Source organism: Hipposideros armiger, unplaced genomic scaffold (genome assembly GCF_001890085.2).
Source record: "Hipposideros armiger isolate ML-2016 unplaced genomic scaffold, ASM189008v1 scaffold_303, whole genome shotgun sequence".
Lineage (NCBI taxonomy): Eukaryota > Metazoa > Chordata > Mammalia > Chiroptera > Hipposideridae > Hipposideros > Hipposideros armiger.
The window spans coordinates 1,584,399-1,608,670 of record NW_017731653.1 but is presented as its reverse complement, the minus strand read 5'-3'; the positions used below and the strand labels follow the sequence as shown (position 1 = coordinate 1,608,670).

Genomic DNA, 24,272 nt, shown 5'->3' with positions numbered 1-24,272 from the left:
GTCTGTTCCCCTTCCCCCAATTCCCCAGCACTGTTCCCATCCCCCCAATTCCCCAATAAAAATCTTTAAAAAAAAAAAAAAAGAAATGTGACCCATTGTAAAGTATCTAAATAAAGAGAACCTATTGGTAGTAGAAATACCCATAGTCAGATCAAATTTCGATTGATGGTTCTTCTTGACCCCCTCTACTTCACCCTTCCCTTCTCAATATTCTATGGCTGATTGCCTTGTAGAGGTAAACATAGAAGAATATGCTTTGATCAGATTTCCCCAGAGGTCCAGCCAAACTTGGAAATAAAAATGTGAAAGGAGGAAGTCTAAGGGAACTTTACAAGGAGTCTCCCTTTCTAAGGAATGGTTTGTTAAATACTATCTGGATACACTAACTAAACTCTAGTTCAGTACAGAGCTAAAGTAAGATCCAGGGATTTTTTTTTTTAATTATTAGTTTCAGGTGTACAAAACAATGCACTAGTTATCCTTTTCACCCCTCACAAAGTGACAACCCCCCCTCCCCTGATCCAATTCCCCCCACCCCCAATATCATACATATCTAGTACAATTCCATTGACACCATTCCCACGCTATACTCCACATCCCATGACTATATATGTATTAAATTATAGTTGACAATATATTATTATTCAACGGCAGCTTCAGATGTACAGTGCAGTGGTCAGGCCTCTACACCATCCATGAAATGGTCTCCCTGACAAGACATGAGACCATCTGGTCCCCTAAAAAATATTTACAACATTATTGATTATATTCCCCAAACTGTCTTTTCTATCGATCCAGGGATTCTTTATACTTTTCATACTGAAGATGGCAACCTAAGAATCAGGCGATACTGCTGAGTAGACAGAAAAGGGAAAAGGGATTAAAAGGAGCAGTGAGGAAGAGTAATTCTGAATCAGATGGAGCTAAATTTTGTGGGCTAGTATGTGAAGGTAATGAGCAGAGAAAGAAAAACTTAGAAAATATCACCTGATTCTCAACTAGGGTTCTACATATGAACCACTGAATACTGATAATTATCTAAGTGACTATTTTCTCACTTCTCCCAAAGATGGGACAAAACTAGTGCCACTGGGGATACAGAGGAGAAAAGTCGGCTCATTACACACAATGAATACCTTAGGTCATTAGGGCTTAATTCTTTTCCTGGAACTCCAGATGAGAAGGGCTGGAATGATGAGAAAAGTATATAAATTCTTAATTGGGAGCCCAAATATATTAAAATTGTAAAGAAAAAAAAATGATGGAAAGAGCTGACACAGAGGAAGGAAAATACTAGTTTAATATCCTAAGAACTCTAGAGACCGGCACAAGAATTGATACCTGTTGGTACTTTGTCCCCAACAAAAGGTTTATATAACTGATGGTCAAAAGTACAATTTTGTATATTAAAGAAGTGGAAGCCGACGATGAGATAACAGAGATGACTGGTCTGGGATTAGGAATCAAAATCTAATCTAGTTTTGACATTGTACTTCTTTGAGCAAGCCCTTTTCCCTATGCCTTGGTTTGCCCCGCTACATAGATCTGTCATGACAAAGAATCAGTATGGTTTTTAAAGCAAAGTTCAGGAGTACCTGACCAGGTTAGCATGGATCTGTCAATGCTGCATCTTAGGTACAGATTAAAATGGATATAAGAAAGAAGCAGGTTGAAATACATTTCACTGAGAAAGCAGAGACAGAGAGCTGAGGCAAGAGAAAAATGTGAGAGACTTTCACATATAACTACCTCAATTCACCACTACACACAGATCCCTCGTTAAAAAAGTTCCTCAATGGGCCGGCCGAGTGGCGCGATGGTTAAGAACTGGCTTGGGATGCCAGAGGGCCCCGGTTCGGATCCCACATGTGAGGGCCAGTGACACTGCCCTCCACAGCTAAGATGCTGAACAACAGCTCAACCTGGAGCTGGGCTGCCATGAGTCGCCGGCGACGGCGTGGGCTGCAGCCTCTGTGGCAGTGGGTTGCCATGGGCTGCCGTGTGTGGCCAGCAGCCAGCGTGAGCGGCCAGCAGCCGCAGTGAGCGGCCGTCCAGAGGCCGGCGACTGATGTGCCTCGCCAGAGAAGAGCGCAATGATGGTGCCAACTTGGGCCAGTGAAGCAATGTCCTCCACAACTAGATTGAAGAACAAAACGACAGCAACTTGTCTGTTCCCCGTTCCCCAATTCCCCAGCACTGTTCCCATCCCCCAATTCCCCAATTAAAATCTTAAAAAAAAAAAAAGAAATATTAAAAAAAAAAAAAGTTCCTCAAGTATCATCTCCCTCACTCCTTTACCTGTAAGTTAGTTCCCTTCTAAAGAGATGTAGGAAGCAGTCTAAGAATTTCTAAAACCTTCCAAAGAAACCAATTCCCTGGAACTTAGTCTGTTAACTGGTAAAGAATACTTGCTTGATACACAAAGTATCTTATTAAAAAGGACTCAGTTTTAAGCTTTCTACCTAGGCTTGACCAATCCATATGATGAGAAGGAATTCTCTCTATCTTTGCCATTTTGAAAGAGGGAAACTGTTATTCTCTTTTACCTGACGAGGATCTGAATGTGTACATGTATTAGAGCTAAAGGAAAGAAAATGACAAGAAAGAGGCCTAGAGTTCAACTCAATTAAAGAAGGAGGTGGGAACAGAATTCCTACACACAGATCTATGTTAACATCTCCCCTAGTTGTAAAACAGAGCACTTCTGAGAGAAATGCTCTGGTCTAGGTCTAAAGAAGGGATAATAGTGCTTTATTTGTATGAACAAGCAAAAAGGGTCATATGGACAAGGGAGCTAATACACCCCTTTAACCCCCAAAATTCTCCTGTCTCTCACCAGAGACAGAGTTAGCATCCCAGATCCTACAATTAGCATTCCTAAAGTTTACATGCGTTGGGAAAAGGAGAACAGAATAAGGAGTCTGGAAAAATAGTCCACAATCCATGCTAAACTCCATCAGGCGTTCCAGAACTTTGATGGAATACTGATTCTTTCCTTATCATGACACATCCATATAAAAGGGATTAGCAGGAAACCAAGTAAAAATAAAACAGTTTTTTGAAAGAATGTGACAGGAAATTGTCAACAGAGTGTCAAACTGTGACAACCAACAGGAGAAGCCTGCGATGACAAACACCTGCACTCTATTCTTACAATTTGGGGAGAGTTTGGAGAAACTCAAATCAGGATATTATCCACAATGCTCTGAATGGGGGAAACCTGAAGGACCTCAATCCAGTACGCTTATGATCCTATGCGTCCTAAGGATGCCATGTGCTCCCTTCAACTTTCCACCGACTCTGCCCTCTGTCCCCTCCCAGGCAGCGATGCCTACTCTAAACCGAGGCTTTAGCTTCTGCACTAGGCCACACGCTTATTCCAGGGGGCAGCAGAACCTTCAGTCCCCGAGGATTACCCGGAACTCCCTTTTTTACCCCCTTCTAGTCAGACTGAACCCCGACTCCCGATCCCTCTAACACCGCAGCATCTCAGTTGCCCCGGCTCCTACCAAAATCAGCGCCTCCATCTTGCCCCGCAGCTGGTGCCGACGTGGAGCCTCAAAAACAACGCCGCCGCTGATTGGCCCTAAGTCCTCATTTGACCCCGCCCAGGACAAGGATTATTGGACTACGGGGAGCTCTGTTGGCCAATCAGTATGCTAGGTTGCTTAGCGGAAGCAAGGTCTCCAGCCAGAAGGCGCAGATAGTTGATTGTCAGTTTAAACACTCAATAAAACGCCAAAACCTCACGACAGAATGGGGCGGAGGGTCAGTGGGGCGGGGTTGTTTCCATGGGGAACAGAGGAAGCGAATATTAATTTTCAGTTGGCAGGGCGGAGAGCACGTGATATCGTAGGCCTGATTTAGTAGCTTTAATCCGCACTCCCTTTAGGGGGCGCTATGTCTCCTTAGCCCTTAACACTGGCAGCTCTTGGCGGAATCCTACCCTAATCCCCGTTCTAAGAACTCCCATTACGTCCCTGATATCCACAGTTGCTTAGGCAAACACTGCTAGCTCTTCCCTCAGACTCGGTCAGATCACTCCACATCCTCACAGAAAGTATGCACAACCAAAGAATAAAGCCAAGGGATGCCCAAGGTGTTAACTAGATAAACTAAAGTTGACAGAAAGTTTATTTCTACAGTAACAATCTCCCCAAGGTGGAGTCCCAGGCTTTGCTGGACCCAGGGAAAGACCCAGTGAGTTTCTAAAAGCAGATTTCGTTGGCCAAATGTAAACTGGGATGTTAAGAGTTTTGGAAACCAGAGAGGAGAGAGTAGGAGGGACAGAGGAGTAAAGGGTCCAGGACAAGGAAGGGTATACAGAGCAGGGTCTGCGGTCGTCCAGTAGGGACAATCCGTTGCAAAATGAGAAAAGAGAAGTTTACTGAATGCAGGGATTTCACAATAGGGAAGGGTTTTGATGAAGTTTAGCTTTCCCCTACCCCTCTGTCCCTTACCTCCCCTTAGGTCAGGGGCAACTTCTATTGCCTTGTATTATCCCCAAAGGGATTTTGTTTTTTCTATCTATGATATTATGTCTTTAGAAGCTCTCCAAGAGGAGTATCCAAACCTATCCATGAGTTTTTCTAATAATTTCAGAGTAGAGTCAGAGGGCCTAAGAGAAAAGTATAACAATACAAAACAAACTACAGGGCTGGCCGAGTGGTTCATTTGGTTAAGAGTTGGCTTAAGAACGTGAGCTCTGAGCAACAGGGCTGCCAGTTTGATTCCCACATGGGCTAGTGACGCTGTGCCCGAGCTGAGCTGTTGTTGAGCTGCCAACAGTTGTCAGGATGGTTCAGCTGGTGTAACAACAAGATTGCCTGTTCGATGGTGAGCTATGCCCACCTGCAACTAAGACTGAATTTGTCACCTTGAGCTGAGCTGCCACCCGAATGGCCCAGTGGCTGGAGTGTGCGCTCTTAACAACAAGCTGCTGGTTTGACTCCCTCATGGGAAGGTGGCTACGCCCACCTGCAGCTAAGATTGAACACAGCACCTTGAGCTTAGAGGCCACGAGCTGCCAATGGGAAGCCAGATGGTGACTGGCGCCCTCCACAATGAAGATTAAAGAACAAAACTTGGCTGGTCCCCTTCCCCAATTCCCCAACACTGTTTCCCTCCCCCAATTCCCCAATAAAATCTTAAAAAACAAAAACAAACAAACAAAAACTACAGTGCTGACATTTGCTGTGAAGGAAGGTATACGATTTTCTGGTAAAATCCCAGGTGACAAGACTCATATCTGGAAGAAGCCTTTATCTATTCCAAATGGGGAGCTACTCAAGTGGGGAGCTACTCAAACATTTAGCATTATGCCTGGCATCACAAGATTGTCCTTGGCTTGGCAGCTTATTGATAATACTAACATGTATTGACCACTTTCTATGGGCCAGTCACGTGCTAAATCTTTGAATATGTTATTTATTATTTTTTTAAAACCCTTATGATGGGAATGGTGGAACTGGGAACAATGACCTAATTTACTTAATGTCATACAAGTATTCACTGGCAGTCATACATTTGAGCATAGGAGGTCTGGCTCTAAAATCATGTGCTTACCCACAATCCTATGCCTCCTAACCACCCCATGCTCTCACCCACAATCCACTCCTCTGACTTGTGGTACAGCCTCTCTTGTATCCTAGTCCTACCTGAAGTACCCTACACCAGATGTTCTATAGGGACCATGAGGAGAAAAATATGTGATGTGGTTGGTTTGGTGGAAGGGGTTAGCTCCTATTTGTTTGTGTACTAACTGACAAATTTTAACAGTCAGACATTATTCCAGAAGATGGCTAATTCTTAGCTCCCCAACCTATTGTGTAACTGCAGTTGAGGGGGGAAACAACTAACTGAATAGGAGACATTAGTTCTTGTGGTGACTTTGCCTTAACAAGTGAGAAAACTTTGGCAAGTCCTTGTACCCTCTCTGGACTACAGCTGCCACTTCTGGAAAATGGGGAGTCTCAGACCGGAGCTTTCTAGGGTCCTACCTCCTTACCTAGCATTAAAGTTCTATGATCATGCTTGTTCCTTTTGCCGCCATCTCCCCTTCAGCTGGAAAACCTTTAAGAAGCAATCAAATGAAAAATGCATATGTTCCATCAACCAATGCATACATACACACACACGCGCGCATACACACACAGTTAACCCTTGAACAGCTCGGGTTTGAACTGAGTGAGTACACTTATATATGGGTTTTTTTTTTTTAAAGATTTTTATTGGGTAATTGGGGGGATGGGAACAGCACTGGGGAATTAGGGGAAGGGGAACAGACAAGTTGCTGCCGTTTTGCTCTTCAGTCTAGTTGTGGAGGACGCTGCTTCACTGGCCCATGTTGGCACCATCATTGCGCTCTTCCCTGGCGAGGCAGACCAGTCGCCGGCTTCTGGACGGCCGCTCACTGCGGCCGCTGGCCGCTCACGCTGGCTGCTGGCTACACACGGTAGCCCATGGCAACCCACTGCCACAGGGACTGCAGCCTATGCCGTCGCCAGCGACTCACGGCAGCCCAGCTCCAGGTTGAGCCGTTGTTCAGCATCTTAGCTGTGGAGGGCAGTGTCACTGGCCCTCACATGTGGGATCCGAACCGGGGCCCTCTGGCATCCCAAGCGAGCTCTTAACCATCGCGCCACTCGGCCGGCCCTATATGGGGTTTTTTTCAATAAATACTGTAAATGCATTTTCTCTTCCTTATGATTTTCTTAATAACATATTCTTTTCTCTAGCATATTTATTGTAAGAATACAGTATATAATACGTATAACATACAAAAAATATTTGTTAATCGACTGTTTATGTTATCCATAAGGCTTCCGGTCAACAGTTGGCTGTTAGTAATTTAAGTTTTGGGGGAGTCAAAAGTTATACGTAGATTTTCAACTGCGTGAGGTGTTGATGCCCCTAATCCCAGTGTTGTTCAAGGATCAACAGTGTGTGTGTGTGTGTGTGTGTGTGTGTGTGTGTTTGTGTGTGTGTGTGATAATGTTTATGTATTTTATATGTGTATGTATATATATATATAAAATGTATGGAGGAAAAGACTGGAAGGACACCAAAAATGTAACCAGTGGCTGTTTTAAAGGTTTAAAGGCTAGGAATTTTTTCAACATTTTCATATTTTCTAGGTGTTCAAAAATGCATGAGTGCTATTTTAAAAGGAGAAAAACAAGCTATTTTTTAAAGAGCAAAATCAACATCTTCTCTCCATGGATACTTCCCTGATACACCCAGGTAGATTTGGACACTTCCTCCTTGCTGCCATCATTGATTCTGGTTATAGTCATGTTTTAACACACCAATCCAACTCACCAGACTTGTCTTCTGAGGCAGTGCTTTGTCCCTTTCATTTTATTTACTTAGCAGTTAGCCCTCAAATAATAAATACTCAAACAGTGTTACTAAATAGAATGAGTATTTGTAAAAATGCAAGATACAAAGATAAATGAGCAGTGTCAAAGTGCAGTTTAGGATTAAATGCCAAATAAGGGGTAGAGATATTGAGAAGGGAGTGATCCCTGGGGACTTGGGGTGGGGGTCAAGATCCAGGAGAAGAGGGGGTGTTGATTTAGGCCTTGATTCATTCATGCATTGATGAAATGACTGGTAGGGTTTGGTATGAATAAAGGAATGGAGGCTTGGGTTTGTAAGAAATCTTTTTTTTTTAATTGTAAAATTTTTTACTTATTTTTATACATAACATGAAGTTTACCATTTTAAGTGTACAGTTCAGTGGCATTCAGTATATTCACATTGTTATACCACCATCACCACTATCATTCTCCAGAACTTTTCATCATCCCAAACTGAAACTGTGTACCCATTAAACAATAACTCTCCATTCTCCCCTCCCCCTAGTCTTTGTTAACCACTATTCTACTTTGTCTCTTAATTTAACTATTCTATTACCTTATATAAGTGGAATCATATATTTATTTGTCCTTTTGTGTTTGGCTTATTTCACTTAATATAATGTCTTCTGGGTTGTGTATTACTGTAAGAAATCTTTGAGGGATTGGTTTCATGGGACAGAGGATAAATAAAGAAATAGTGTGGAAGGGGGTGGAGATGAAACTGGAAAGGTACTTTGTGGTCAGATGATGAAGTGCCTTGAATACAAATGTAGATAACTGCTGTAGTGGGACCAGATGATTGTGGGAGCTGGAACTGTTACTCTCTTTTGGAAAGTATTATGGCAGTATCCTGTAAAAGTAAACATGGGTACATCCTTTCCTAGAGAATTACAAACACAATCCAATACATAATGATACATACATAAGAATGCTTATTGCAACATTGTTTATAATGGCAAAAAATAACATTGTCTGTCAATGGGAGAATAGTTGAATAAATTATTGTATATCCAGGCTGTGGAATAATATGCAATTAATTTAAAAAGCATGCTAGAGGTATATGCATTAACTTAGAGAAATGGTAGTGAAATGTTGAATGACAAAAGTAAGTTAAAAAGGAATTTATGTGGTATGATTCCATTTTTTTCATTAAAAATGTAAGACTAATTATAAATAACTATGTTTGAAATGTTTCTATTCTAGTCATTCATTCATTCAACAAATATTTATTAAATGCCATCCATGGACCAGACACTCACTCTAGGCAGTGGGTATATAAAAACAGTGAACAATACAGATAAGTATCCTTGTCCTCATAGAATCCTTGCATTATACTGGTTGGGGAGTAGAAGCAGATAATAACCAAAGAAATAAGTAAATTATTGGGTTGTCGGAAAAGTCATGACGTATTTTTTCTATGTTTATCGGTGCAAAAATGCGTCATGACTTTTCCGACAGCCCAATATATAGGCAGCTAGGTGGTTATAAGTGTTATGGAGAAAATTAAAACTGAAAAGGTAGCCAAGGGCAATCCCACTATGTTGCACAATTTGGAGTGGTATTATTCACATTGTGAAGAAGAGAAGGACAAGAAGAAAGTTCAACTTGTGGTCAAGACCTTACTAAGGGTCAAGGGTGGTCAAGACCTTACTAAGAAGGGGACATTTGATAAAGGACCTGAAAGGAATAAGGGAATGAACCATGAGGATATCTGGGTGAAGAGTATTTCAAGCAAAGGGAACATAAAGGAAAGTGTGGGAAAAAAATATTAATATATGTTATGTAGAGGGTGAGATGGAAAGAGTGGATTATTAAATAGTTTTTCTTTATATATATTGGTATTATTTGACTTTCTTACAACAAGTGTATATTTATAATTTAAACTAATAAAAAAGTGAATATCAAAATAGAGATAAAGTTGTGAGGATTAAATGAGATAATATGTGTAAAATATGTGTAAACTGTTAAATGCTCTACTGTTATTTATCATTTTACAAATAATTGGACACTATTGAACACTTCCGAGCACAGGCATGAGGTTATGGAAGCACTTTTAAATTGAAGATAAATTCATATAACAAAAAATTAACCATCTTGTAGTGTACAAGTCAGTGGCAATAAATACATTCACAATGTTGTGCCACCACCACCTCTATCTAGTTCCAAAACTTTTTCATCACCCCCAAAGGAAACCTGGTATCCATAAAATAATCACTCCCAATTTTGCCCTTCCCCCAGCCCCTGGCAATCACCAATTTGCTCCCTGTCTCTATGGATATTTCAAATAAATGGAATCATACCATATGTGGCCTTTTGCATCTGGTTTCTTTCACTTAGCATAATGCTTGTTTGTTTGTTTGTTTGTTTGTTTGTTTGTTTGTTTAAAGGATTTTATTGGGAAACAGTGTGGTTTTCCAGGACCCATCAGCTCCAAGTCAAGTAGTTACCTTCAATCTAGTTGTGGAGGGCGCAGCTCCATGGCCCATGTGGGGATTGAACCAGCAACTTTGGTGTTATGAGCACTGTGCTTTAACCACCTGAGCTAACTGGCCACCCCAGCATAATGTTTTAAAGGTGCATCCATTTTTAAGCATGTATCATTATTTCATCCCTTTTTATGGCCATATAATGTTCCATTGCTCAATATACCCTGTTTTGCTTGTTTCCACCTTCTGGCTGTTGTGAATAGTGCTACTATGAACATTCGTGTAACAAGTATTTGTTTGAGTACCAATTTTCATTCTTTTTTTTTCTTTTTGTTTTTTTTTCCCCTCTCTTTTGAGTACTGATTTTCAGTTCTTTTGACTATAAAAGTTGGAGTGAAATTGCTAGGTCATATGGTAATTCTATGTTTTTGAGGAACCACCAAACTATTGTCCACAGCAACTGTACCATTTTACATTCCAAGGTATGAAGGTTCTAATTGCTCCACATCCTCACTAACACTTGTTTTCCCTTTTTTTTTTTTTTCCAGGCCATCTTAGTGAGTGTGAAGTGGTGTTTCATTGTGGTTTTGATTTGCATTTCCCTGATGACTAATGATTTAAGCATCTTTTCATGTGTTTGTTGGCCATTTGTATATCTTCTTTGGAGAAATGTCTATTTACTCAAGTCATATACACATATTTTTAGTTGGGTTGTTTGTCTTTTTGTTGTTGAGCTCTAGGAGTTCTCTATATATTCTGGGTACTAGACACTTATAAGATATCTGAGTTACATGTATTTTCTCCTATTTTGTAAGTTGTATGGAAGAAAATTTAAGATGATTAATTCGACAACTGTGTGTACAGGAACGATTGGAGGGGAGATGGAAGGCAGAAAGACCCACTCAGAAGCCATTGCAGTTCAGGTTGCAGTGAACACAAAATGGTATCAGTAGGAAGATGCCCCCAAAAGATTGTGTACAAGTGAAATTAGGAAAAGTCAAAGAGTAATGGATGAGACCAGCCACATGTGGAAGGAGCCAATGACCTGGTGTAGTTTCAGGAAAGCATAATCCTATCAACATATCTAAAGCTCTGGTAGCCTAATCACTTAAAGTAAAATGGCTGGAGCCCTAACACAATCAAACTCTAACCCAATCAATTATAATAAAATGGCTGAAGTGAACATAAACAGAATCAATTATACTAACTTGGCTTGAGCTGAAACCCAATCAATTGAATTGTACCTTGTCTTCATAGAAGGGGGAGATAGTCTGCATAGAATTCCCCCTCCCCAAACAACAACAAAAAAATGTTGTCAGTATTTCAATGTTGCCAGTGACATTTAAGAAAGAAGATTCCCTGTTTGGCCAACACAACACTTTGTGTATTATAAAGGAGATGGATGCAGTTCTAGTAGCCATTAAAATTACCCAAAAGTGTCAAACATTTTGATCACTCAATAGGATTGTACCGGCCACTGTAAGTTTTATGTAGAACTATGTAAATCAACCATATGGCTTATATATCATCTTTTAAGTTGATATATAAGATATATATTATCTTTTAAGTTATGTATCATCTCCCAAGATGAATTAATTGACCAAAACCAACTTCTGAGCATTCAAGCTGAGGTTTGGACCCTCTTAAAGAAGAAAAATCCACAGTGTTTCTATCTCTAGTCACTCAAACATCAATCAAGTGTAAAAGGAGCCTTATTTCATGTAAACTCATAGAGATAGTGAGAGGAGGTTTTTGTTGTTCTGTTTTTCCTTTTTGGAGTGGAGCCAGAGACTCAGAAAAGTGATTCAAGTTGCGTAGGGCCACATACAGTTCACCTAGTTTAGATGCTAAGCTCTCTACCTCCCAGCCCTGGGCTTGCTCTGCCTTTTGCTAAAGCCATCATAGATTGCTTCTACTCCAGCCTCTGCCAAATGGGAAACAGCACCAACAGTGGTAATCACAGACAGCAGCATGTCGGCAGCTACAGCCCTTGGCCTGGAGATGTGGACACATGCCCTCCACAAGACGACTAGTGAAGACACCTCAAGTCTTGGGTGCTCGATGGGGGCACTCGCTAGCAGTGAAGCAGATATTGGGGAGAAAATAGAAGGAGGTAGCACCTTTCTGACATAGCAGCAGTCGGGCTTTGTCTCTGAGGTGTAGGAGTGTCTTCCCAACATACAACTATGAAGAAACCTAAGACCACAAAAAGGAAGCTTCCTAGGGCTATATAGCTGCTGCTTTCATCCAAGGGACTGGGTTAGGAGTTCTACCAGGATGAATTCTTAAGACTGCCACCTTGCCATTCAGATCTACCTCTGAATTATCACTCTTCCTCAGGACTGAATCCACATAGGCAGCTGTATAGAGGACAACCTTGCCATGACAAGGAATAGTTGAATGCTAGCTATGCACTCAGAGGAATCTAATTTTCTCCTCTCTTCACAGAGCTGAGAGGGGATGGCCTTACTTGGAAACAAGGATACTTCTTTCATCTTGATAACGTAGAAGGCCAAGCAAGTGGGAACAGATGCAAGTAATCTGGCGGACTTGATATTGGAAAAATAAGACGGTTTCATCTAATTGCATCTATTTTATCAATGAAATATGAGGCCAGGTCATCTGCTGAGAGGCAAGTAGAGAGGGTGCTGGACATTTCAGAGGAGAGAACGTGTGAAATAGCTAATGAATAGACTAGAAAAAGAGAATTTACCAGGGAAATGTAGAATTATTTGGCAATGTTGAGGGGGGGGGAGCATAAATTTAAAAGTGATATTAGTCAGCAAGACTCTGAGATTTTTCTCCATCAATATTTAGCTGCCCAGGTATAGGTGTGGAGAAGCTGAATTGTTGGATTCAACCAGAATTGTTTTTTTCCCAAGAAAATTCAGTGGGGGCAGAGGGCAAGGAAATGAATAGTGTCTGCAAATGTATAGTTCTGGATATGAAGGGGAGTGGATGGATTATTTAAAAAATAAAATTAAAAGACAGTACCAGTGGTCTAGAGGTCCTTGAGAAAGGAGGGTATTAAGGTGGGAGGAGGGGTGTTAGGGTATGAGAAGGAAAGGCAAAAGATGGTAAACAGAGAGTGAGATATTTGGACATTTCAGAGGATTTTATCGGGACTGAATTGTTCCAGCTTTCTTCTCTTTTCCAACCCTTGATTTTCCTTTATTTCTTCTTCCCACCTCTCCTCGCACTGGAGAAGAAGAAGCAATAAAGTTGCTTTTCGGGCAGCCGTGTGGCACGTTGGTTAACAGTTGGCTTGGGAGTTCCGGCTCTGAGCAACAGGGCCGCAGTTCGGATTCCACATGAGGGCCAGTGATGCTGAGCCCTCTACAGCTAAGATGGTGAACAACAGCTCGATCTGGAGCTGGGCTGCCATGAGTCGCCAGTGTCAGCATAAGCTGCAGCTGGGCTGCAGTGGGCTGCCATGAGCTACCGTGAGGGGCTGGCAGCCAGCGTGAGCAGGCGGCAGCTGGCATGAGCTTTCGTGAGCGGCCATCCAATGGCCAGCAAGCAACTGCCTCAGCCAGGAAGAGCGCAATGATCATAACACCAACATGAGCCAGTGAAATGGCATCCTCCACAACTAGACTGAAGAACAAAAGTACAGCAACTTGTCTGTTCCCCTTCCTCAATTCCCCAATAAAATCTTCAAAAAAAAAAAAAAAGTTGTTTTTCATCTCCTGTCTAGGTCAGTAAATTGCGGGCTTTCCACCAGTCCTCAATATAGATCTCTGCCTCTTTTTTTCTGTCTCTTCATTCTGGAAAAGGAAAGCTGAGAGTTGGGGGAAGATGACACCAAGAGCCCCACACCTTCTTCCTTGTGAGTGTCTCATGCTCTGGCAAGTGATCTCTTGGGGGAAAACATGGCCAGAGGCAGCAGCAACCAGGTTATGAGCGTGGTTTCAGCTGACACCAGAGAGAACACAGACAAGAGCTGCCAACAGGGCGAGTATGAGGCCCTGGTGTGGAGACAGCCGTATTGAGCTTGAAATACAAGAGAGAATTTGGGAAGGGACTTAGAGGCACTGAGAAGATTAGATAATCCTCATCTATGTGCTATATGTGAAACTGGGGGAGTTAAAGAGGCTCAGGCTCAACCACAGTGAGGAGAACTGGAGCATGTCCCTCCTTGTCAGTTTTAGCCAAGATGGTCACTCTAGAGACTGGAAGCACCTCGATAAAGCCCTCTGAGTTTTCCCAGGGTAGGTCAGCCCAAACCTGCCCTAGGGTCCCTGGAGGGAAAGGGCTATCTGAGAACTTTGATAGGCAATGAAGCTCCTGGTGGGGAGTGGGCCCTGTGCCTGGTCACCAGGACCTGTCCTGCCGTCTCAGGACACTCCTTCCTCACCTAGACGTCCTTTTACAGCCCTAGGGCTCCCATGCACTTTACCCGATGAGACCTTTATAAACTTTCCCCCACAACTTTGTATTTACATATATCGTTTCTTTGGCCCAGAATGCTGTCCCCCGTTTTTCTCCCTAGAAAATTCAGATTCTTCCATCTTTCAAGACTAGTTGAAAGGTTACATCCCCTCTGAGGCCTTCCCTGAGACAGTTAGTTCCTCCTTTTTCTTCGTTCCCTCAAAACTGAATTTATCCATTCTCACATCACTGGCCACATCCATTTACCTGTTTACACATGTGTCTGCGCCATTAGGCTGTGAGTGCCTAAAGGCAAGGACCACTCCTTAACTATCTTGGGATCCTCCAAATTTAGCAGTTTGCTAAATGCTCTATAAATATTTGTTGAGTGACAGTATAATGTACTGAGAACCAGACACCTTGAGGAATATATAAAAAAGACAAAACATAAAATGCAATTTCTCCCAGCAAGAAGTTTATCTGTTAGTTAACAATTATTTAATATATTTAATATTTATCTAATTATTTAATAATATTAGATGTACCATATATGTTCCAGTTAGTGGGACTTACAAGATCCCAGGCCTTAAATCACTGAATTAAACATATATACCCAGTTTTTAACTCATTTACTTCTCACAATAACATGTAAGATAAATATTATTATTACCCTCAAATTACAGATGGGTAAAACTAGTCTCTGACATATTGAAGAATTTGCTTGCAATCTCAAAGTGACTGTCAGAGCCAAGATTTGAGTGCAGGCATTTCTGACTCTAAAACTCATGTTCTTAACCATTATACTTTAGTATCTGAGACAAGTTTTGTACAATACAGTTTATACCATCACTACTCTATGTGATATAATAAGACACAAAAATCATATGGTTCAATTAGAAAATAAAATATTTAAATGGGGTTATTAATTTTCTGATATATATATATATATATATATATAATAATTGCAAAAGGAGTTAGGCAAAAGAAATATGTGTATGGGCTAAGGTAGCCAGCAAAAGTGTTGCAAAGATAGAACTTGAACTGACCTGGGCCAGTTCCTGTATAAGCCCTGTGTGTGCATTGTCTCATCTGAGCTCTCCTAGCAACCTGTGATGGAAGCTCTGTTCTCCTCATTTACCAAGAGGAAACTGAGGCTCAAGAAGGTTAAATAATTTGCCCAAATCCACACCACTAAGTGTTGAGCTGAGACCCAAACCCAGATCTCTCTTCCTCTCCACAGGGCCTCAGGTTGGTAGATAGGGCAAAGGAGAGCGTTCTGGTAGAGGGCAGCAGCAGAAACAAAGACAGGAGCCTGAAATAAGCTGGATGCCTCTGAAAAGGGGGAAATAAATAGGCATCAAGCCTTCTATTCTCTAAGGAGCAGAGGGTGGGACTTCCTAGGCAGCTCCGCCCATTACAGACGATTGCAACAGGATAGAGAGGGAGTAGGGGTTCTGGGGTTCCTGGAAGGTGACTGAAGCCCATAAAGGCTGGCACTGTGCCCAGTGTGTGGCTAAAACTGGCCCTGCCCAATATTGCTGGGGTGGGAGAGCCATGGCCTGAGGGCTGGTTCCTGGAAGTCTAGCCACCACCCCTCCTTACAGCCCCCCAATACTGCTGCATCCTAGTGCTGGCTGTCTCACAGAATCAGGCTGCCCACTGGCCTTACTTCTGTCCCAGGCATCTCTCTACCAGAACCTGGCTTCCAAATAGCTGTTCTCAGCTCCTCAAGCTCCTGAGGCACTCTGGTCTCCAGGTTTCTAAGGTTCCATCTCCTAAAAATAACTGAATCACTTTCTAATTGACCTCATTTTATCTTTCCAATAAGTCCACTCAGTAGGTATTATCATCGTTATCTTCATTTTTCAGGGGAGGTAACAAAGCTCACAAAGGTTGGGTTTCCTAAACCCACATAGCCAGTTAATGAGGGGACTCAAACCCAGGTCTTAAAAGTCAAGATCTGGTCCTCCCTTATTCTACTATATATCATGCAACTAACTTAACTTCGCTCTCTAGATTTAGAATTAAGCCCTACGAGTTATTTCTTCTGGGCTATTCTGGACTCATCTATCAGCCTTCATCTATTTTGGGTTCAGTGCCAGGCTTTGCTAGCAGGGCATAACTCTTAGATGCTAGAGTCTGGGAACCTCAGTCCTACCAACTCCCTGGACCCTTGAAAGCAGCAAGCTCTTTTGGCTTGAGAGTGGGGCTCAGTGTCCCCTCAACTCCTGAGTCAATCCTCTAAGAATTCTTAGCTGTAAAAAGGAACCTCCTCAAAGACTTTTCTATCCTATCTTACCCAAACTAGAACACAAGGAAAAAACAGTGGATGGCTTAGAAGGTCTGGCTCCACCATCTGGGCCTCAGTTTATATCCCCCACTCTTGCCTCCCTCCCCCTTTCTCCCGCCCCCAGCCCCGCTTGCTTTAGTAAGAGGGGCCTCACTATTCCCTGGTCCCAGACCCCCTCCACCACCTCCCCCAGCCATCCGGGGTAACCGCCAGGCTCTGCTGCCTAGGATAACGCCCAGCCCTCCCCTTACCCCCTGTGGCTGCCTCCCCTTTCCGTCTGTTGAGAGAGGAAGCCAGGGGGTGGCGGATGCAACCCTGGAGGGCACTGATAAAGGGCCAGCCCTGCCCCCGCCCCCTGGGGCCACTGCGGTCAGAGCAGCAGGCGAGCAGGCAGGGCAGCCAGCTCCCTCTGGGACCCATGGCCCTCCCCTAGTTCCACCTCTACCCGCCCTGCCCTACTCGGGAAGCTGGTTGCATAACCCAGTGGGGTGTTTGGCAACATTACTTGTGGCTTGACCTGATGCTGGTGGTGGTGTGCACACGCGTTGGGGTGAGGGTGGGGGTAAATTAAGCAGAGGTGACAACAAGTCAGTCTTTTTGGGCCAGCAGCATGGATGGGAAATGGTATAACAGTAAAGCTATGTGACCACATTTTTCTCTGTGTTCTATCTCTGCTACCTTTGCTGAAGTGAGAAAATCTTAGGTATTCTACCTTGCCAAGCCACAGGCCCTATCCAACTTATTCAGTCTTCTAATCCCCTGCTAATCATACATCAAGCAAAGAAAACTTAAAGTAGAAGGGTGTTTGTTGACTCTGGGCAGGAGGAGTCCGAGGGGAGGGGGCTAAAGGGATCATTCCATCATTCCCACCCCAAGGGCTATAAAGAGTGTTCTGGAAACAGGACACAGCCTGGGACCACCGTAATGGCTCTTTTTTACAGGAGGGGTGTGGGAGTGAGGTGGGAGAGACACCTCCGCCTGGCTAATTGCTTAAGTGAAAGCTGCCAGTTCACTTAGCTCAGCCTATATGATCATGTCTTCTCTCTTATAAACAGTAAACTGCTTCAGACACTTCTATGAATGCCTGTTGCTTACAGGATGAAATACAACCTCTCAAGCTTGACTTTCAAGACGCTTTACAATCTAGCCGCAGTCAAACTTCCCAGGCTTATCTTCCACTACTTCCTACCCCTACACCCCACCCTAGTAAACCAAAAGGACTGCTCTGTGTTTATGTCTCTGTGCCTCCACACCTTAGCTTGGACTCCCCTTCTCCCCTGCTCTGCCTGGTGAACCCCTAGTCATTCTCCACGGCCCAGCTCACTTGCCACCCCCACTGTGAAGCTTTTTTCTGTCCACCAGACAGAAATTCAGCTCCATAGCATGTTATATAGACCTTTATTAGTGCAATTCCCTGACTAGACTGAATGAGGACATAGACTATGTCTTATTCATCTTTGTGTTTCTGGAGTATAAACCATAGTAAACGCTCAACAAGTATTTGTTGAATGCATGATGAGGCTTGTGTTATCCATAGTTGTATCTGCAATGCCACAAGCAGTGTCCTGAACTGGTAGTTTTCATTCAATAAATGTTTGTTGACTGGCTGTAACCTGATACCATTATTTAATCAGCCATGAGTGTGACTAACACCACCCCTCATCCCCTCTGAAGCGCCCAAATAAGAATGCAAGGGAGAGCACTATAGCTGAAGGTGCAGTGCTTGTGACCCTGATTTACACCCAGGTCATCAAGTGATGCTGAACCCACATGTAACATGCAATGAAGCCATGGGTCACCTCCTGTCCTACATAGATCATACACGTACAATCATGATCTCCTGGGATAGGGATGGAATTCCAAACATTTAGCCATGGGTTTGGCATGGGCATTGATCAGTCCCACACACACAGTCTGCAGGGAGGCTGTAAAGAGGCAGTGTGGCATTGTCCCTTGAGTGGCTTAGTTGTGTTGCTGGGTGGTGGGGAGTCCTGAGAGAACTGGGATGGCTGACGTATTGGTATAGTGGTGAGGAGAGCACTTGGAGGACGCCCAGCTGCTATGCTTTATCAACAAAGACAAAACATTTTCATTATTTTAACAGTGAACACAATCCTGTCAGAGAATGCTGGCTGAATGCCAGCCCTGCCTTGGGGTGGCATCTGTCTGCCTCCCCAGTCTTTAACTGTTTCCAATTTAACTTGAACACCATAAGAAGAAAAAATAGAGACGGTTAAGCTGCAGCTGCAAGGACTGAAGCTAGACATGGGAAGGACTTTTCTTAGAGCTGAAAGCCACTAAAAGCTAGGAGAAAGCAAGATTCTTTTCTCCTAGTCTCTGGAGAGAGATCTATTTGGCCTGGGACTTGGGTTGTGTGTTGGAGGCAAAGGGATGAATGAGTGACTTCTGGGGGTACTTACTGGCCTGACAACAGAGCTGCTGTGGGTCCTGGGGGATAGACCTGATATCCTACACTTATGTCCTGGTCTGTCCAGTGTATGTGGCTGCCATGTGGCTGGGGTGCCTTACCTGGAAGAAAGGAGGACAGAGGGCACCTGGGGTCCCCTTTAAGGGAGGTGAATAATGTCCCTGCTGGGCACCCCCCTCCCAACTCCCCTCACACACTGACAACAAACCTGGCCAAGAAAGAGGCCTTTGTCCTAGGACATCTGAGGCTGCAGGGGGAGGGGAGAAGGCTACAGGTGAAAGGATACATCAAAGCAGCCGGCTGCCCCTCCTCCCCAAAATACCTCCCCTACCCCTTTCCCAGAACCCACGCTTTACTTAAATAAAAGCAGTGCCCTAAATGCCCACCTACCTAAACAGCTGGGACACTAGACACCTGATCCTTTTCTTCAACTGCCCTCTACCACCTTGCTATGACTCAGTTTCCCTGCTCCTAAGAGAGTCAAGAAGGCAGAGGGAAGGAGGTTACAGCTTGTATAAAGTTTAGAGGTCACTTTGGAGTGGACCATCAGGTTGGAATTCATCACCTGCATGGGAGAAACACAGACCTGGCTGGACTCCTGGGCTCAAAAGGAGGGCTGGGAGAGGCTTGGAGCCATGTGTGCCCCCGCTGGCCAGGAGCAGGGTGGGGGCGGGGTGTGGGCAGAAACCACACCAGGCTCAAGTTTCCTCTCTTGGCCAGAAGGGGCAGGAGGAGAGGAGGGCCACGGGGAAAGGGGAGGGTTGGAGGAAGGACGGAGAACTCAGGCCTAGGACTTCAGAGAGGAGGTTGGTGAACCGCCCCGGAGCTCCCTGTTCTCAGCCTGAGCCTCCACACTCAGCGCTCAGCAATGGCCCGGGGGCGGGGCACGGCCCTCCCTGGTTCTCAGAGGTAGCAGGGATCCTCACCCAGGAGGTGTCAGCCCAGGGCCAGCCTCCCCAGAGACAGCACCAGGAGCCTCATCTCTCTTCACACCCTGCTTGGACCCTGCCACAGGTGCCTGAGGGGCGGGATGGGAGGGGGATTACAGTGGGACCCAGGGGCAGGCTGGGGAGGTGCAGGAGGCAGAGGGAGTCAATACCCAACTTTCCATACATTCCTAGGAGATCTGAGACCTTCCCAGGCTGCCCCTGGTTTAGCAACTTGACATCTTTGGGAAGCCCTCTGGGAGAAGACCTAGATGGCTTCTGGAGAGCTCTGGATTCTTGGGGTGAAAGGCTGTAAATGGGGACCAGACAGTGGTCCCCTGGGGTACTGCTGAGGGGTTGGGAGTGACCCTGAGTGACCTTTCGGCAGGCTGGCTGCCCTGGGGAAGCCTGTAGACTCTCAGGTACATAGTACCACCCTATCTCCTCTCCATCCCATCATGCTGCCCTGTTCAGCCAGCTGGGAATGTTGGGGGAAGCTGAGGAATTGGGGACACTGGGTGCCTGGATCACTGAGAAGTTATTGTTGCAACAGGATGGGGTAGTAGGGACAGGGGATGCTGAATTCTTGCCTCCCTTTGCCCCGTCTCTTCTCTGGGCAGCAGAGATCAGCTGGAACTGGAAGGGAGAGGAAGGCATCCCATCACTCCTGTAGTTCCTTCCAGCTGGAAATCTGGGACACAGGGAGGGAAGGAGCTGGGAAGCAGTGGAAGAGAAGAGGGATTGGGGCTGGGACCTTAATCATTGGCCCTCAAAGTACTGGAGTTTGGGGTCTAGGGAACCTAGTGACAGAATGGCAGAAACTTCTCCCCTTTTCCCTTGTTCCCATACACCTGTGTGAGTTATGTATGCCCCCAGGAGATTGAATCTCTCTCTGATTATATCCTTTTCCTCCATTCCCTTTTTTTCTCTCTCACCTCTGTGTCCTTCTCCCTCTTTGAGATTCTTCCTAATCTTTCTAAGTATGTTGCTAACTTGTCATTCCACACCCAAACTTTCACTGATCTCTCTCCATTCTTTCACACCCTCTGTTGACACCTGAAAAGGTGGAGTGGTGTAATAAGTCTCAGAACAGGGTCCCAGAGGCAAGCCCCTTCTCACCTTTATCAAGGTGGTTACAGTCCTGGGACAGTAGTTGAGAACAAATACCTTTCTCTCCCCAGCATCTCTCCCCAGATGGTCCTCATCCTATATCCTTAAGCGTAAAGCCCCATGCCATTTTGTGAGTACTCAGGGATTGTGATAAGATCTTTCTGAGTAGGCCCATCAGGATGAACGTAAAGAGGGTGGATTATAGTCCCTGGCGGTGGCTCCATTCCTACCTGATATACAATGTTGGGGTGTAAGATGGCTATGTGACCTCAAAGTGTGGGCTGAACTGGAAAGTGGGAACTGGTTATTGTAAAAGAAAAGGGACATAGGGAGACCTGCTCCACTTTCGCAGTATCTCTCTAGTTTCTGCACCCTCTGTGATGTTCTTTTTGATCCAATTCTGACTATGCCCTCCTTCCTGATCTATACCGCTGGCTGCCAGCCCCTTGGCCGGTCCACAGAAGGGTAGGCTCCTAAGACCCTGAGGGGCTTATGCCTGATATATAACTACCACCCATCCCTGAGTGTCTAAGGAAAAACACACTCCTCCCTTTGACCGGGTGCAAACTTGCCATTGTATCAGAAAGCAGGCTGGAGCTGATCAAGAGGTTCTCTTCAACTCTCCCTTCCCCAACTTCATGCCTCCCCCTGCTCCCCTTCTGGATTCTCATTCCCCTGTCCTAGGGTGAGGGGCAGATTCAGCTCCTGGTCTTTACGAGAAAGGGCTGATATCTAGTCTCAGAGCCTGGGGCAGCCAAGAACCCAGCCTTGCCTGGGTCAAGTGTTTGAAGCTAGGATAAGCCTGGAGATCACTTGCTGGGCTCCTTTCCTTTTTTGCTTTGTGTTTTTTCCTGTAAATTCATATGGTTGGACTATTTTAGTATTTCTCAAGGTGGGGTGAGCCTCTGACATCAGAAACACCAGGACACTTGTTAAAATGCTGATTTCTGGGTACCTACCCATATGAAATCAATTCAGTAGGCCTAGGATGACGTTCAGGATTCGGTGTTTTTACAAGTATCCCAGGTGACTGTGGTGCACAATGAAGTTTTTGACTGCCTGAGCTAGACAGTCTACTGCCTCTCGCAGAAAGGAGATTCCTCAGTCTGATCTCCATTAAATGGAAGAGACTTGAATGTGAAGGGATTTGCCCAAGATCATGCATCTGGAAGGCCAGAGAACCTAGTCTCCTGCCTCCTAGGGCAGGATCTTTGTACTGCATTTGTGAGTCAGATCCAGGAAGATACAAGGAGGGACAGAGGGTGGGGGTAGATGTGTGTGAGAAGGACTATGAGGCAAGAGCCATTGTCCCTGCCCCCCTAAACCCCTTCTCCATTCACTTTGCCTTTGGGCAATTTCCGCCAGAACCTGGGTGGGGGAGGATGGGGTTCCGGTGTTGAAATGGCATCCTGGACAGACATAAACACCCCACCCAGAGCAACTCTCAGCTCTGGAGATGGCAATAGAACAAGGGGGTAGGGGCAGGAGCCAGGGGAGATCCTCTTTCAATAGGATAATTTACAGTTCTCACTCATTTTGTGGTAAGTCAAAGAATGGACTCCATATTAACTAGCTGTGATAGGCCATCCTTGTGGTGATCTAAGGTCATGTAATTTGAGGTCATTCAGTTCTATCCTCTGTTCTTCTATAAGTTCCCCTCACCTCTAGCGTGCCTGCCTTTACTTATATGGCAGGGGTAGGGTGTAGTATCTGGCCCTCAGAGGTCAGGAGGTCCCTACCAAATCTACCTGGAATCTCTGGCTAAAGGCAGAGAGAACAGATGCAGGGAGAGAAGGGTATCAGGGAATGGGGAGGGAGGACGAGAAGAGGGGCTGACAGAGAGGAGGAGGTGAAGGCAGGGCAGAGGGATTGCTGAAAAAGCTAAGCTGTCTGAGCAGGAGGGGACCTCTGAATTCAACTTGTCCAACTCCCTGGGTTTACAAATGAGGAAACAGGCTCAGAGAAGTGCAATGGCTTGCCCAACATCACACTGCTGCTTTGTGGCAGACCTGCAGCTAGAGCCCAGGTTACACACAAAAAAAGGGGGGCTGGAGGGGAATGTATGTATTCAAGGCTCTAAAGAGATGTTTTCCCAGAAGAGGAGAAAAGAGACGGAGATCCCATAGAAGATACTGATGATGTAGACCACCCACAGAGGTTTGGAGTATGGAGACACAGGAGCGGGATGGGGAGGCAACAGGCTAGCAGAGTAAGCCAGCAGAGGTTCCAGACCCGAGGCTGCTATTTACCAGCTTGGGTCTCAATTTCTGAATGCATCTTATAGGATCTTTGTGAAAATCAATCTCATAAACTAATGCATGTAAAACACCAGCACAGTTCTTGACAAATGTTTAATAAGTCTTTGTTACAGTTGTTATATTACCTTAGAAGAGGAAAGACCCTTGGTTGTGTGGGTTGGGATTTGGCCAAGATGACCCTGGGCGGACACGGGACAGAGGTCCAGTGTCTCCAGAGACCATTCCTCCTCTGCCTGCAGCTGATAAACCTCTTATCTGGCCCAGGCAGGGGAGCCCAGGGCCAGGATAGGAGGAGAGGGCAGGGCTGCTATCAGCCACCAGGCCTGGTCCATATCTCAGAGAAGGGGAGTGGATGTCTGCTTGGTTCTTCCCACAACACACTCCTTGGAGATGCCCAAGCACCCGCTCTCATCTTGGGAAAGAAAAGACTGAGATCCTAAAACTGAGAAAAGAGGAGGAAAGCAGAGTGCTTCCTGATGTTGCCCCCAGAAAATGGGGGGAAAAAATCCTAGAAGATGCGACTTCTGCCCCAGGCAGTGATACAGTTTTGGAGATAAAGAAGTAGGCAATAGAGAAAGCATCTTGTCTGAAAAAAAGGTAAAGGTCTACTGTGCTCCCAAGGAACTGACTACAGCCGCAGCAGGTGAGGTGGAGATCACACCACAGAAAAAGACTTTCTAGCTTAAGGAGTTGGTTGATGAGTTCAGCATGAGTAGGAGGGGATGAGGTCTCTCCTCTCAGGTGAAGTTGGAAGGAGTCTCTCCATGGAGGCCGGACAAAATTGCAGACCCCTAGCAGGAGAGGTCCTAATCTGCCTTTGTTTCTTCTTTGACACAGGTTGCTGAGGCCTTTTGGGCTCTGGGGGACCCTGGACTAGGCCCGGCCCAGTAGGATGCCCCCGTGTCCTCCCCAGCAGAGCAGAAACAGGGTGACACAGCTGCCCACTTTGGAGTTGGGCGAGATGGAACTGACTTGGCAAGAGATCATGTCCATCACTGAGCTGCAGGTGAGTGGGGTTGGGGGGCGGGGCAAGAGAAGAGCAGAGAAGCAGGGGGCCTAGCTGGGACCGAGGCAGGGGGCTGGATGGAGCAAGCAGCGCTCA

The 24,272-nt window shown here is 45.1% G+C and overlaps 2 protein-coding genes across 7 annotated transcripts in view; one reads left to right on the top strand and one right to left on the bottom strand.

Moving 5' to 3' along the window:
* COPZ1 (coat protein complex I subunit zeta 1) overlaps positions 1–3,579 on the bottom strand; it is a 20,140-nt gene extending 16,561 nt beyond the window's left edge. Inside the window, exon 1 of one of the 2 annotated variants that reach the window (XM_019659800.1) lies at positions 3,510–3,579. In XM_019659800.1, coding sequence (XP_019515345.1) covers positions 3,510–3,527 — 18 coding nt within the window. In that variant the 5' untranslated portion in view covers positions 3,528–3,579. The remainder of the gene's footprint in view (positions 1–3,509) is intronic. The other variant, XM_019659801.1, reaches the window with a different exon arrangement.
* A 16,052-nt stretch (positions 3,580–19,631) lies between these two features.
* The window catches only part of NFE2 (nuclear factor, erythroid 2), a 7,024-nt gene continuing 2,383 nt past the window's right edge, over positions 19,632–24,272 (top strand). Inside the window, exons 1-2 of one of the 5 annotated variants that reach the window (XM_019659647.1) lie at positions 19,632–19,890; positions 24,008–24,176. In XM_019659647.1, coding sequence (XP_019515192.1) covers positions 24,063–24,176 — 114 coding nt within the window. In that variant the 5' untranslated portion in view covers positions 19,632–19,890; positions 24,008–24,062. Of the gene's footprint in view, positions 19,891–22,396; positions 22,454–22,831; positions 23,070–23,096; positions 23,814–24,007; positions 24,177–24,272 lie in introns of those variants that run through there. The other 4 variants (XM_019659650.1, XM_019659651.1, XM_019659649.1 and 1 more) reach the window with 4 other exon arrangements.